Source organism: Thermobia domestica, chromosome 2 (genome assembly GCF_964235325.1).
Source record: "Thermobia domestica chromosome 2, izTheDome1.hap1.1, whole genome shotgun sequence".
Lineage (NCBI taxonomy): Eukaryota > Metazoa > Arthropoda > Insecta > Zygentoma > Lepismatidae > Thermobia > Thermobia domestica.
Genome location: NC_137455.1, coordinates 124,108,527 through 124,122,108, shown reverse-complemented (window position 1 = coordinate 124,122,108; position 13,582 = coordinate 124,108,527). Strand labels below are relative to the sequence as shown.

The 13,582-nt window shown below is 36.2% G+C and overlaps 1 protein-coding gene across 2 annotated transcripts in view; it reads right to left on the bottom strand.

Annotated features, from left to right (window-relative positions):
- The window catches only part of LOC145675331 (BOS complex subunit ncln), a 90,869-nt gene extending 81,597 nt beyond the window's left edge, over nucleotides 1–9,272 (bottom strand). Inside the window, exon 1 of one of the 2 annotated variants that reach the window (XM_081745730.1) lies at nucleotides 8,984–9,272. In XM_081745730.1, the coding sequence (XP_081601856.1) occupies nucleotides 8,984–9,158 (175 nt within the window). In that variant the 5' untranslated portion in view covers nucleotides 9,159–9,272. The remainder of the gene's footprint in view (nucleotides 1–8,983) is intronic. The other variant, XM_081745735.1, reaches the window with a different exon arrangement.
- Nucleotides 9,273–13,582: the final 4,310 nt, after the last annotated feature.

Below are 13,582 nucleotides of genomic sequence, written 5' to 3'. Positions count from 1 at the left end.
AGTAATTATTTTTAAAGACCTACAAATTGTTCGTTATTGTAACCATGCATATACTAATGTTATCAAAATTACATCCTATCCCTTTTTCTACTAAACTTTAACTTCCAAATCACATTTAGAATAATTTCATTTCACTCGCTTATTTGGGTCTGGTAACAACAATTTTTTTTTAAAATAAAAGAGTAGCGTATTACTTGTTATTGATAGTTGAATAACGATTACCGTCATCAGCCTCAAGCTTCCTTAACGCGAAAAAGATGATACTAAATGTACACTCATAACCTTCATTGTAATTACAAATTCTGGTAAGCATTGAAATATTATAAAACTTTACTGTGCGCGTAATCCAATCCACCAATTTATTATTTACATCTTATGTCAGTCTTAATTACTAATTTACGTTATTTTGATGTTCAAATTTAAATAACTTGTCAATGTCAATGTTATTGCGGCAATCTTATATAAAGTTACGAAAGTGACATCACGCAGATTGGCTTGTTCACTTGCAAGCGAACACTATTAAGTCAACAATTGTCTACGGCTTAGGTTAAGAATAACAACACGAAAGCAAGTATAGTAAATCAAAGAAATAATCAATGGAAAATTAACCTAACAACAAATATACTTCAATGAGCATATTAACGGTAACAACGCTGCACTAATCAACTATACGGGGGGTCACATAATAATAACACAAGCAATAAATAAAACAAAATATCAATGTACCGTTACTGGTAAACCGGTACGTTACAAGAGAGTAACTGTGTCTTTAACAACTATTTAAAATCAACGGACTCATAAAAAGGGCTTGAAAATTGGTTGAATCTAGTGCTGAATAAGTAATTTTGCTGACAAAAAAACAAGTTAGTGTTGAATTCAACTGTTTCTTGCGGCCAGCGATAAAAATATGTTGATTACTATCTATTAAAACTAAACTAAAATTGACCACTATCTCGAAAAACCTCGCTTTCTTCCTTTATAAACATTTTCTTTCAGTTCCCTGATAATAATAATAATAATAAAAATAATAATAATAATATATGAAATCTAGGTTAACGTCCTACATTTATGCTCTGCTGTATGCTGAAGGAGAGGGCAATGAAAGTAAATTATAACGGAAGAAATGATAGAATGGAGAAAGTGTGAAAGAGTATAAGTCGGTGTGAGCCTCTCTTGCCTAAGCCACTGTATACAACTATGTACCAACTCTCTTGTGCGTTAACGCTAGGTACCCTTGGTATTGATGCGGGATTCTTGGTAGGTGCATATGCTAGGGATCCACATAAAACTGTACCTGCACATCTCGCATAGCCTGAACTCTAAACAAACAATCTGCAATATATGAGGAGAAAAATACCCACCCAGACTATGCAATAAGGTAAAGAACATTTACTGTCAACACTATAGAGACTTTAGATGAGCCTACCAGAGAAAACTCATGATGTAAACCAGTGGTTCTCAATATGGGCGCGGGAACAAAAAGGGGCGATAGGCTATTACCCATTAAAAGAAGGTTTTGTTTCATTTCCAATCCAAATCTTTTTCGTTTTAAGTGTGTAATTATCCAAATGTAGTGTTAAAAAGATTATCGGAGATTATCAGTGCGGATTCAGACGAAATCGCTCAACTATCGATCAAATATTTACTATTTGACAAGTACTCGAAAAGAAGTGAGAGTACAATACCCCGGTACATCAATTATTTATCGATTTTAGAAAAGCTTACGACTAGGTTAGGATAGTAACATTGTACAACATTCTTACAGAATTTGGAATACCGAAAAAGCTAATTAGATTAATTAAGATATGTTCAAATGAATCCCAAAGTAAAGTCCGGGTAGGAATTTTTTTCTGCCCGAGCTTTCACGTCGAGAATGTCCTGAAACAAGGAGATGTGTTGTCGCCATTATTATTCAACTTTGTCCTGGAATACGCTATAAAGAAAATCAAAGATAGCAACCAGGACCTAGAGTTGAATGGTATTCACCAGGTTATGGCGTATGCTCATGATGTAAATTAATAAGGGGTGTTAGAACAATAGAAAGAAATGCAGAGAAAACTAAATACATGGAAGTTCGTCGGTATCGTAGTATGGCAAACTATGGATGCGTTAAAATACCAAATAATACTTTCGATAAAGTGGATACTTTCAAATATCTAGGATCAATACTAACAGACCAAACCATATTCACGAAGAAATTAAATGTCGACTAAAAACAGGAAATTCGTGTTATGATTCAGTTATTATTCAATTCGTGTTATAATTTTTTATCTCTTTTCCGCAATCTCCTGTACTTGGGATTAAAACCAGTAAAGAAAGAACGGTGAATTTAGTCCCCTGATGTGGTATTGATTACATCCTCGCCCCCTGAGATTAAAAAATGTCCAAAATATCCCTCGTAAAAATATTAATTTTCATGCTTTACAATCATTCTCACTATTTGGATTTAAAATCAATCGAGAACTAGAGTGGACTTCCTCTTTCTCTCCATAGATTTAAAGAGGATATGTTCTATGAAAACTTTTGTAAATACGCATTATTCAATTTAAACACAATATGATGTATGTGATAATTAAGACTTTCACATAATCCCCACTCTTGCAGTTGAAGTCAATAAATTATTAACTCAGTTAGCCTCCCTGAAGGTTTAAATAAAACGTTTATGATAACTTTCGTAAAATATCTGATGTAGTAAAAAGTAATCCATCATTTTGGCATGACATTGACGGCTTGACTTACCATAGTTAGAATGATCCGATTTAGGTCACATATGCGCCGTTTTGTTCGATAACGTGTTGCCATTTGGAAGATAATATCAAGATGCCTCCCTCATAGAAGCCCTTGTCCCTAGTGGCCCAAAAATTGAGACAGTCGATTTTCACAAGCCTCCCTTGAAACGACTTTTTCACCAGCAAACGTGTTCGCCATGGACAGGAACAGATGGTAATCATTCGGTGCCAGGTCAGGAGTATAAGGTGGATGCATAAGAATCTCCCAACCAAGCTCCTGAAGCTTCTGGCGAGTCACTGTCGATGTGTGTGGCCTGGCGTTGTCCTGGTGGAACACAATGCCTCTTCTATTGGCCAAAGCTGGCCGCTTCTGGGCGATTGCTGCCTTCAGACGGTCCAATTGTTGACAGTACAGTTCCGAGTTAAGGGTTTGGCCGTAGGGGAGCAGCTCATAGTAGATAATTCCCTGCCAATCCCACCAAACACACAGCAAAACCTTCCTGGCTTGGGCAACGTTTGCGCCGGCTCACCGCGCTTCGACCACGACCGTTTTCGCATGACGTTGTCATAAGGTCGTAAGTGATCCACTTTTCATCGCCAGTCACCAACCGCTTCAGAAATGGGTGGATTTTGTTGCGATTCAGCAGCGATTTGCAGATGGAAATTCGGTCCATGTTTTATTTTATTTATTTATTGTTAACTCGTGTGGCACCCATACATCAAGTTTCTTTTTGTATCCAGCCTTATGCAAATGGTTCCACACGGTTTTTTGTGCAATGTTTAGCTTTTGGGCAATCGACACAGTGCTTACATGATGGTCGGTCGAACGCGACAATGTCCATGATTTTATCGACATTTTCGACACTTGCCATCCAGTGCGTGGTGCATCTATCACGTCAAAATTACCGGAACGGAATCGACGAAACCAAAATTGCGCATGATTGGCTGTTACAGTATTAGGACCATAAACACTATTCACATTTGCAGTCGCCTGTCTTGCGTTTTCGCCTTTATCGAAGAAAAACTGTAAAATATAGCGTATTTTCACTTTGCTAGTGTCCATTTTGACTCACGCTCACACAACATTGAGTCAACTCATCACAACTATCTGAACAGTGTTTGTATTACGCAATTTCATCGTTTGAACGCCATCTTGTTGAACCCGATCGGACTTATACAACGCGAGATACAGATCACTGAAGCCATCTATTGACGAAATAATGGATTACTTTTTACTACACCAGATATATAATTTTTTTGAATAGGGTATTTTTTTTCTGAGAATTTTCAATTTTCATTGTTTGCAGTTGAAATGGACCAATATTGAGGAAGCGCATTCTTTCCAATTTTATATAATATATGTTTTTCTGAATGGGAGCATCGTTGTCTAATGGTTTAAGCGTTGGACTCATGTCCACGTGGTCCCGGGTTTGATTCCCGGCCGGTGCTTCCCAATTTTTGTCGTCCACTCAGTGTCGTGGGACAAACTGGAGAGTCGCGCGAATGAAAGACGTGACGGTCACTAGCAGGCGTATCAGGAGCTTTCTAGACGTAGAGACAGGGCAACGTAGCGCACTGATCACATGTTCGTCACTAAGCTAGACGTAGTTCAGCCACTCGCTACGAGATCGTGTTGGAAAGCTCAGGTCCACAAAGGACTCTTACGCCAAGTGGTTTGGTTTTATTTTTTAAAAATACTTATTAATCATGTTCAGATATTTATAGAATAGTGTGAGTATCTGTCAGAAATTAGAGACTTAGTCCTATAGTTTGGAGTTGAAATCACTGAGAGAGAGGATCATTCGTTTCACCACTGATATCTAAACTTTGACCCAACTTCTAACAGAAATATACTTTTCGTTTCAAGTTCTTAAACATTCTGAATGTAAAATGAAATGAAATCTTTAAGTTTTACGTCCCACTGTTATGCAGGTTAGGCTAAAGGAGACGGTGATGATGAGAGACGAATGAAATGGTTGAATGAAGAAAGTGAGAGGAAACGGGAGTACCCCGGGAAAACCCATGAGCACGGTGTTTGTCAACTACAAAGTCCACACGCCGCGAGCTGGAACCGAACCAGGGACCCCAAGCACCGGTCCTACCACTGAGCCACCGAGCCCCCCAATTCTGAATGTTTATAGGTTTAAAAAATTCACGGAAACTGCATCAAACGTGAACGGATCCATTACGCTAACCACTATACCACAAAGACATGAATTTAATCTTTCTCCAGCTGTATATTACTGTCTTGACGATCATTTGCCCCCTACAAGAATCATGTTCTTTAATTTTATCTACGTACTCTTTTGCCATTTTTATGATTGTTTCCCATATGTCAATTATATATTAGTTGGCAATAATATTCAAATAACTATTTACCTTATAAAACTATGCATGTTACTCTGTGGCAGAATAGAGGGAAACTAGATTTCCCTGTAAGCACAGATCCGAGGGATATAGGGGAGGCCGGGGTAATAAGAGACAGAAATCATAAGAGAGACAACCAAAAAATACCCTAAGTATCAAATCAAATAATAAAAAAAGTAATGGCAACGTCAATACCTTTACTTTCGTACCTTACTTGCGCTTATGAACTAATATTAGTTTTTATATTGTTTATGAAAAAATACCTCCACTTTGAACTTACCATAGAAGTTCGTGACTGTTTCAAAGTAAAATTTTATTGTGAAAAGAGAGTTACAAATGTGGAAATGACTGCTATGTAACTTTGTGTTTAAGATTATGAAGATTGATGTGAAATTTTGAAATATGCTGAAACATTGCATTTCAAGTAAATTGACGGCATGTCTCTTATTACCCCAGTCCAACTTTATGTTTATTTAGCGCATGTGACCAGTATAACCTACTATTTTTTGTATATAGAAAGTAAATAGGAAAATCCCTACTTTGGCAATTCAGTCAGAGTTTGTGCATAGATAGTGACAGTGGAGAATATGCTTTGGATCAACTAATTTCATCAACTGTTGAAAGTTTGCCAGGAGAAATTGATCCAACCAGAAATGAAAATGAAATGAAATCTTTGAGTTTTACGTCTCACGGTTATGCCGGTTAGGCTAAAGAAGACGGTGATGATGAGTAATGAATGAAATGGTGGAATGAAGGAAGTGGGAGGAAACGGGAGAACCCCGAGAAAACCCACGCACACGGTGTTTGTCCACCACAAAGTTCACTTGGCGGGGGCTGGGATCGAACCCGGGACCCCAAGCACCAGAGGTGAACGCTCTACCACTGAGCAACCGCGGCCCCTTTGATCCAACCAGAGCAGCATCTTGCTTAGAAATGTATTACGCTGTGTACTACGAGCTTACTGTTATATTGGGAGGGTTATTGCTTTCCCAGATGAAGGACCGTTGGCCTGCCTATGATGACATTCAAACAGTGACATCCAAATTTGTGTTTTCTATGAACCTATCAAACTGGATGAAAATGGAAATGGGCCATTCCAGATTTCCAGAGGATAGCTCCAAAAAATCGTTGTGTTTATAGCAAAGTCAAAAAGGACTTTTAAAACAAAAACAGAAAGATTAAATATGACTCCTCCTCTTTTGGTAGGCCTGTGTTTGTAGAACTACTCTTAATATTTGTTATACTCATGCCAATACGCCAACAGTTCTTTTGGCCTATACATTTTTCCTATGTTTGTTTAAGTGGTCCAGCCTAAGATAATTAATAAGGTTTACCTGCTGTAATTATGTAACACTAAAATTTAAATTACATTTATAAGGTTTTTAAATGTTAACTTGGATTTTACATAGTCAAGCATAACATTTCCAACTCTTTTGTACATTTTTCATATGATCATTCGACCGCACATCATAAAAGGCTTAATATTCATCTTACATATTTTTCGAAAATGTAGTTTTACATAGGTTACATTTTATATAAAATTCTGCCAACAATAGGCTTACAACATTTTTCAATGTTCTCTTCGTGTATGATTACAATTTAATAGCTTTTTCAATCCACTTAAGTTAGCTAAAACTATTTTTCAAATGCGGTGTTTCTTCTTCATTGAGAATTTAGGCACTTTTTAACTTCATTTTCGACATTCTCCAGAAAATTTCTTGTGAGCATTCTTTTTTATTTGGTAGTGTAAGTTTTATCCATGATGAATCTAGATTCCGTAAAAAGCAACTATACTTTGTTTCAATGATTCTTGATATTTAATACTCCGACAAATAAATTTTCCGAACGAACTGAAAAAAATGAAATGAAATTTTTGCGTTTTACCTCCCACAGTATGCCGGCTAGGCTAAAGGAGAGGTGATGATGAGTAATGAATGAAATGGTGGAATGAAGGAAGTGGGAGGAAACGGGAGAACCCCGAGAAAAACCACGCACACGGTGTTGGTCCACCACATCTGAAGAAAGTAAATTGTTCAGAATTGTCTGAAGATTTTTCCTTAAACCACTACTCATTTTCTATTCTATGTGTATGAGTACTGAGAGCCCTGTCTCTTATTACCCCTTACGAGCAATAAGACACACTGACTTTAACGAAATTTTTCAATTGTTTTGTCTGAAAAAGCAACAGGAAAAATGTGTTAATACATCAGCAGGTTTCATTTTTTGTACAATCATTTTTTTTCATTTTATTTTTTATTTATTTTTATTTTTTTATTTTTAGTTCCTCAAGAAATCAAGGCAAGTGCAAGAATAGTTTTTTGTCTCTTATTACCCCGGCCTCCCCTAAGGATTTAGGTCCATTTCAACAAACTTAGCCTTTGGAAAGCAGTCTAGCTTTTTGTGAACAAACGTGTACCACTGTGTTCTTCTCATCGAGATCTATATAACAACTGTGAAAAACATTTTGATGCTCAACGCTTTTTAAGTAAAAGAATCAAAAACTTGCGATTACCTGAAGTTGTGAAAGTCGGATTAGCAAAAGTTTTTCTTTCATCGACATCAACAGTAATTTACGTTTGTAAGGTTACAACGCTTCATTCTAACCCAAGAAATTATTAGTATACTAATATATAATTGCAAGCCAAAAGCGGGACGCTATTTTTTAAAAAGGGACATTTTACATCCCTATTGCATCTTTCTCGGGACACTGGATGACCTGAAAAAAGCTAAAATTCCATTAAAAACGACACAATTGTACACCGTAGTTTATATGTCTTGTGTGTTGCAAGCCTGCAACCTGTTGAAACATACAAACCTTGGAGACTCGTATTGGTATCATATCACCAAGCAGTACTACTGCCTATGAATATTATTAGAACTAATGGGTAAACTTTACAATACACGCTCCACTCGCGCATCAATAAGTAGCACCGCTTTTAAAAGATATAGTAGAATAGAGTAGGGTAGCGTACAGTAGTAGGGTAAGATAGGGACAAGTAGGGTACGGGTGAAATGTGTTAGGTGAGTTTTGAACCATTTTCATAAAATTAAGAGAGTGTAATCTCCCGTTTCTGAGTGAGTATACCAGCTGGAGTGGGCATTGTAAAGTTTACCCAAGGAGGGCACACTGCAAGACAATATCTGTACTTTCGGGATGGTGCATAAAAAGGGGTTATGCTACATTATGGGCATAGAAAGAACTTAAAACTGCTATAAGGATTTAACATAAAAAAATCAAGGAGTGCTAAAAAAAATGCAGAGCTAAAACAAATAAAACAGCAAAATTAGTAAATGTGAAACGAAATAAATTAACTACTGTTTAAACATCACATGCAAATAAAGGTAGGTGTACGTTACTATTTAATAAGATGTATAGTGAAATAAGCACAACATACTACCCAATAGAAGGTATTGTATTTTTAGTGATGTTGTCTATACACAGTGGACACGCGGAGCCTAACCCTTTTTGCTACTCGCCTAACTTCGGTTTCTCCATCCGAATGTTACGAAAAAACCTTGACAGTCGATTTTTCGATAGAAAACTGCAGTTTAGAACAATTATGTATAGACCTTTGTAAAATTTGTATGGAGTTACTCAATGAAGTACACTTTGTTATTTTCAAGGTCGATTTCAACCAAGCGGTACTGTGTATATACAATAATAATTATGTATACCTACAAATATACTTTAGTTTACTTGAACTACATGGGATATAAACATTCTGTATCGAAAACTAATTTGCACTTCATCAGTGACTCTCATATTGATCTCATATGAGCAATTTTAAAAACTTGACTAGTTCCCCCGTTTCTATATGTATGACGTGAAATTAAATTAACTCTAGAAAGAGCGTACGTAATATAATAGTAAACTGTGTATAATTTACCGTGTGGTATTCCATGTAGGTCATATTGCTGCATTCTGTATACCGGGAATTCATGTGCTCCGGCAACAGGATTTACTGGAGATATTATGATGAAAATTGGCAATGCAATAATAAGATAGTATGGAAAATAACCACGAAAAAGTTCTGCTAGTTCATCCACTTCTTCAAACCACATTTCTCAACACAATTACAACTTCTACTTTTAAAAAAATAAGGAATAACTTAATTACATCGAACACTTGCACGCTACTTCCTCTTTATTCTGTCTGCTCATCCTCACTGTTGCCAACTCGCCAGTGTGAAATGTCGTTAGTTTAGTGCTCTAAAGTCGCTAGAAATCGCTAAACGCCTCCTGCCAAGTCGCTAAAGAAGTCGCTATACAATATTACAAAGGAATTAAAATAATTTAAATATTTTTCATGTATTTTTCATGAAGACTGGAGTATTTTTTCTTTAAAAAATGACCATCTTGACAAAACCACTGCACTATGCGCTTTCAAGAATACAAAATTAATAAATAAAGCATTAAAAGTTTGCAAATACAGTACTTGAAATTTTGGATCACTTTTTCCCATTTCTTCTTATAGAGTACGATTATATTTTTTGGAGGGGTTGGGAAATTCATGTTGCTTTCGTATTGGAACAATTCACCGAATTTACCCCACGAAATTTCTGTATAATTTATATTAAGAACAACCGCAGTTAAATTAATATATAAATTACACGCACTACACTGAACCAGAAAAGCACAACGTTCTCCAACGTCACTGTCACTGTACGCACTGTGCAATGGAAGAGGTTACCAGCTTTTACGCAACTAGTTAGATACGGGAAATTCCCGGATTTCCGAACCGCAGTGAAGAAGGGCATAATCTTCATAGCAGCGATGAATCCAACGAAGTAAGTCGCTCATAGCAGTAGTGCAACCGAGTGTGTAAAAGTAATTATTAGTATCAGAAACTGCAAAATTTTGAAAACTTTAATATAATTATAGAACAAAATATTTGAATTCCTAAATGTCGCTAGATTTGTCGCTAGGCGCTAAATAAAAAAATTTGTCGTTAGACACTTCCAAAAGTCGTTAGTTCTAGCGACAAAGTCGCTAAATTGGCAACATTGCTCATCCTATCAGAGTTGCCATACCCTTCATGTGTGCTGATATATGTATATATTTAGTGAAAATAATACCTAAACATATAAAGCATATGCTAAACAACACAACACGTGTATCTATGTATCAAAGACTATAGGGGGACATTCCGTACTAGTTTTCACAAAATTCTACCGTACAAGAACGCAACGCAGAAAATGTAAAAAGTCATATGGCAGCAATACGATAGATTATCGCAAAATAAATCGCAATATTCGCGTTGCGTTGGCTTCAAACCTTTACGGAAAGTGCCACTTAGTGTTGTAAATAGAAAAAAAACGGTTCGTATTTTTTCAGAAATGTACGTTTTTTTTTTAGAAAAAAATACATTGCCTCTCGTTTTTTTTCTAAATTTCGTTTATTTTCAAATAGTCATTTGTAATGCATCTTACGTCCATTTAAGTATGAAATATTTTTATGCTGGTGTAATCACCGTAAAATGCAAGCTAGATAGCAGTTTTCATCAATATCAACTAAGAAATAAAAGTAGAAATGAAATTTTGTTTTTTTGTGAAAGCAGGCCTTTAATAAGTACGAAAATAATGTCACAAACAGTATAAAATTCCAATAACTTGTCTAAAGGTAAAAACTAATACTAATTTCCCTAATAGTATTTTTCTAAATGTCATATATAAATAATTTGTCGACTAGATATATATGATATGCAGAGCCGGCTCTACCATATATGCAGTGGCGTATTTACGATTTTGTTTCGGGAGTGGCTTTGCTAACTTTCGGGGGGGGCTTTGCCTGAAAATGTAAAAATTCTGCAAGATATTTCATATACTTTACTACAGTATGTAAGATTTCGGGGGGGGCTTAAGCCCGGAAGCCCCCCTAAATACGCCACTGCATATATGCAACACATGCATTTGCGTGGAACGGCAAGCTTGGATGGTCCGGCAAAATCTGTCACAAGTATATTATTTAAAATTAAATATTTCTTGTTGGAAATAGACTTCATGATGATGGTAGTTACATTTACTAAGCTGACCTTCTATTTGAATACTACGTTCATAAATTATGTTTAGGTTGCATTAGTTTAAGACCACATGGACAATGCTAAAGCAAATGGTCGAATAAATCCGAGCACAAATTGCTTGATTGTTGTCAAATGCAAGAATTCAATTCTCGAATAGTAGTGAATATTCCATTTAGTAAGTTATCACAGTTTTGATATGAAACTAGTCTTGTTTTTGTTAGAAACGAGTTCCCTATCATTGAAGATAGAAACAAGTTTTTTTAAAAAAAATGTTAGAAGATGTAGAAGGAAAAATCAAGAAATAAAGATAAGAGAGCTAGTTGCACTGGAATTGCAAACTGATACATTGAGATTGAAGCTCGATAGTGAATTCTATAAAAAGGATTACCATCTTTCCTGTGCAGGTGTGTTTGCTTTATCTTTCACTAACATAATAGATTAATATTTAAAGGAAACAACAGACACAACGGAATTGCATTTTTAGTAAGTATTTAAGCCTCTCTGAGTGCGACTGCACTTACCTCGCCTTTGTTGTTCATGCTGGAGTAGCATACTTAAAATCATGACTTTTAAGATTTGTTCTTTCTGGAGAAAGGGGAAGGCGGCAAATTATGCCATTGCACGAGGCGACAAATTGACTAGGACTGGCCCTGATGATATGTATATAAAAGACATGAATATAGGATGACTCAATTTGAAGTAATGCAGGGTGTTTCAAAATTAATTTTAGGGTTTTGAAACTTTGTAGTATCTATTACAATTAACTTACAATTATAAATATTATATCAAGTGAAAGAGCAACTCAAACAGTTTTGTACGCACGCATGTACATGCATTGTTTCTTCTGTCTGCCGTTAGAAAGAGCAAGTAGCAAAAATGGAGACTAGAGAGCAGGAAGCTTTTTGTGTTTTAATAAAGACTGAATCTGTACAGTGCAACCGTCTGTGTGAAGAATATTAAGGAGACGCTTTCAACTACGTCTTTATCGTTTGCAGTTGCTACAGGTCTAAAGCCTAAAGACTACATACCAATTTTGCAAGTGAAATATTCCTGCATAACAATGAAGATTTTCTGGATCGTGTCGTCTTCAGTGATAAATCGACATTTCACCTAAGAGCTAATGTGAACACTCATAATGTTTGCATCTGGCCGTCAGCAAATCCTCAGGAGATGGTACAGTTGAAACGAAACTCCCCTAAATTGAATATCTTTTGTGCCATATGGGGGAAAGTTTATGGGCCTTTCTCCCCTATCGACTAGATGTGTGCCGTGCGACGAATGAATCTCACATTGAACACTTGTAGCAAAGACTGTTTGAGGTGCTATTTTACTTCATGCATTGCTTATATTTGTACGTAAAATGTAATAAGTACTACGAAGGGTAAAACCCCAAAATTTATTTTGAAACACCCTGCATTTCTCACAAACAGTGTTGGAACTAAGATGTAAAAATGAAAGAAAATTTTCCATATAAAGTTATTGTTTACAACGATATTATTATTAGTCGAGACTATAACTACAACAACAACACGAGTTAGTAGTCAAAAAAATGTAATCAAATGTATACTCGGTGGCCCAGGTGGCCAAAGTGGCACACACAGGTGTGTCACTTGTTTAATCCGCTCCTGTGTGGACACTAATTAAGATATCGGGATATTATTCTTGCAAAACATGGTTGGACTATAGTTTATCATATTAATTTCTTTTTCTTCTGATGTCGAATTTCCTTTTCAAATTTCACCCCAGTGAAAAATTCGAGAATTTTCTAATTTCGAATTTCCTTTACTTTTTTTCCCTGTAGCTTCCTTCGTTGTAGAAAGACATCCTTAACCCTTTGGGGAACTTTTGGTACAATTTGTACCACATGCGTTTTTCATGGTACATTGCGTTATTTCTCTTCTATTTGAGCCTTTTCGTCCGTTTTTTTTTTCAAGTCCAGAGGCATTGTAGAAGACATTACGTATGGTTTCAGACCTTCCTGCGTCGAGACATAAGAGGTGATGACGTCATAAGTCTAAAATTTGTATTTTCGTTTAATACTTTTTTTTGGGGGGGTATGTAAAGTATTTTTGGCGGGCTTATTTTTGCACGTAGAAGATTGAAATTTTGCACAAACATGCAGTCCACCGAGTAGTATTTACCAGATTTTTTCAGATCTCTGCGTTAAAACAGGGGGGTCCAGGGGGGCTAAAAGTTGAAAAAAGGATATTTAGATCCAAAAAATCCCGTTTTTCCTCATTTTCTCGCCTTAGATACATGATGGAGACACGCGAGTCATACCGCCTGAAAGGCAGTTCTGTTCTGAAGAGAATGATGGGCGAAACATGACCCTAGGGTAATTAGGGATGTCTCAGGAATTTTTTTTATCTGAGATCATGGTGTTTTACGGTAATTTGGGGCATGGTGGGAATTCCTGATAAAATTTCTTCCGCCCTTGGTATTCAAGATAGAAACTTGAAATTTGGCA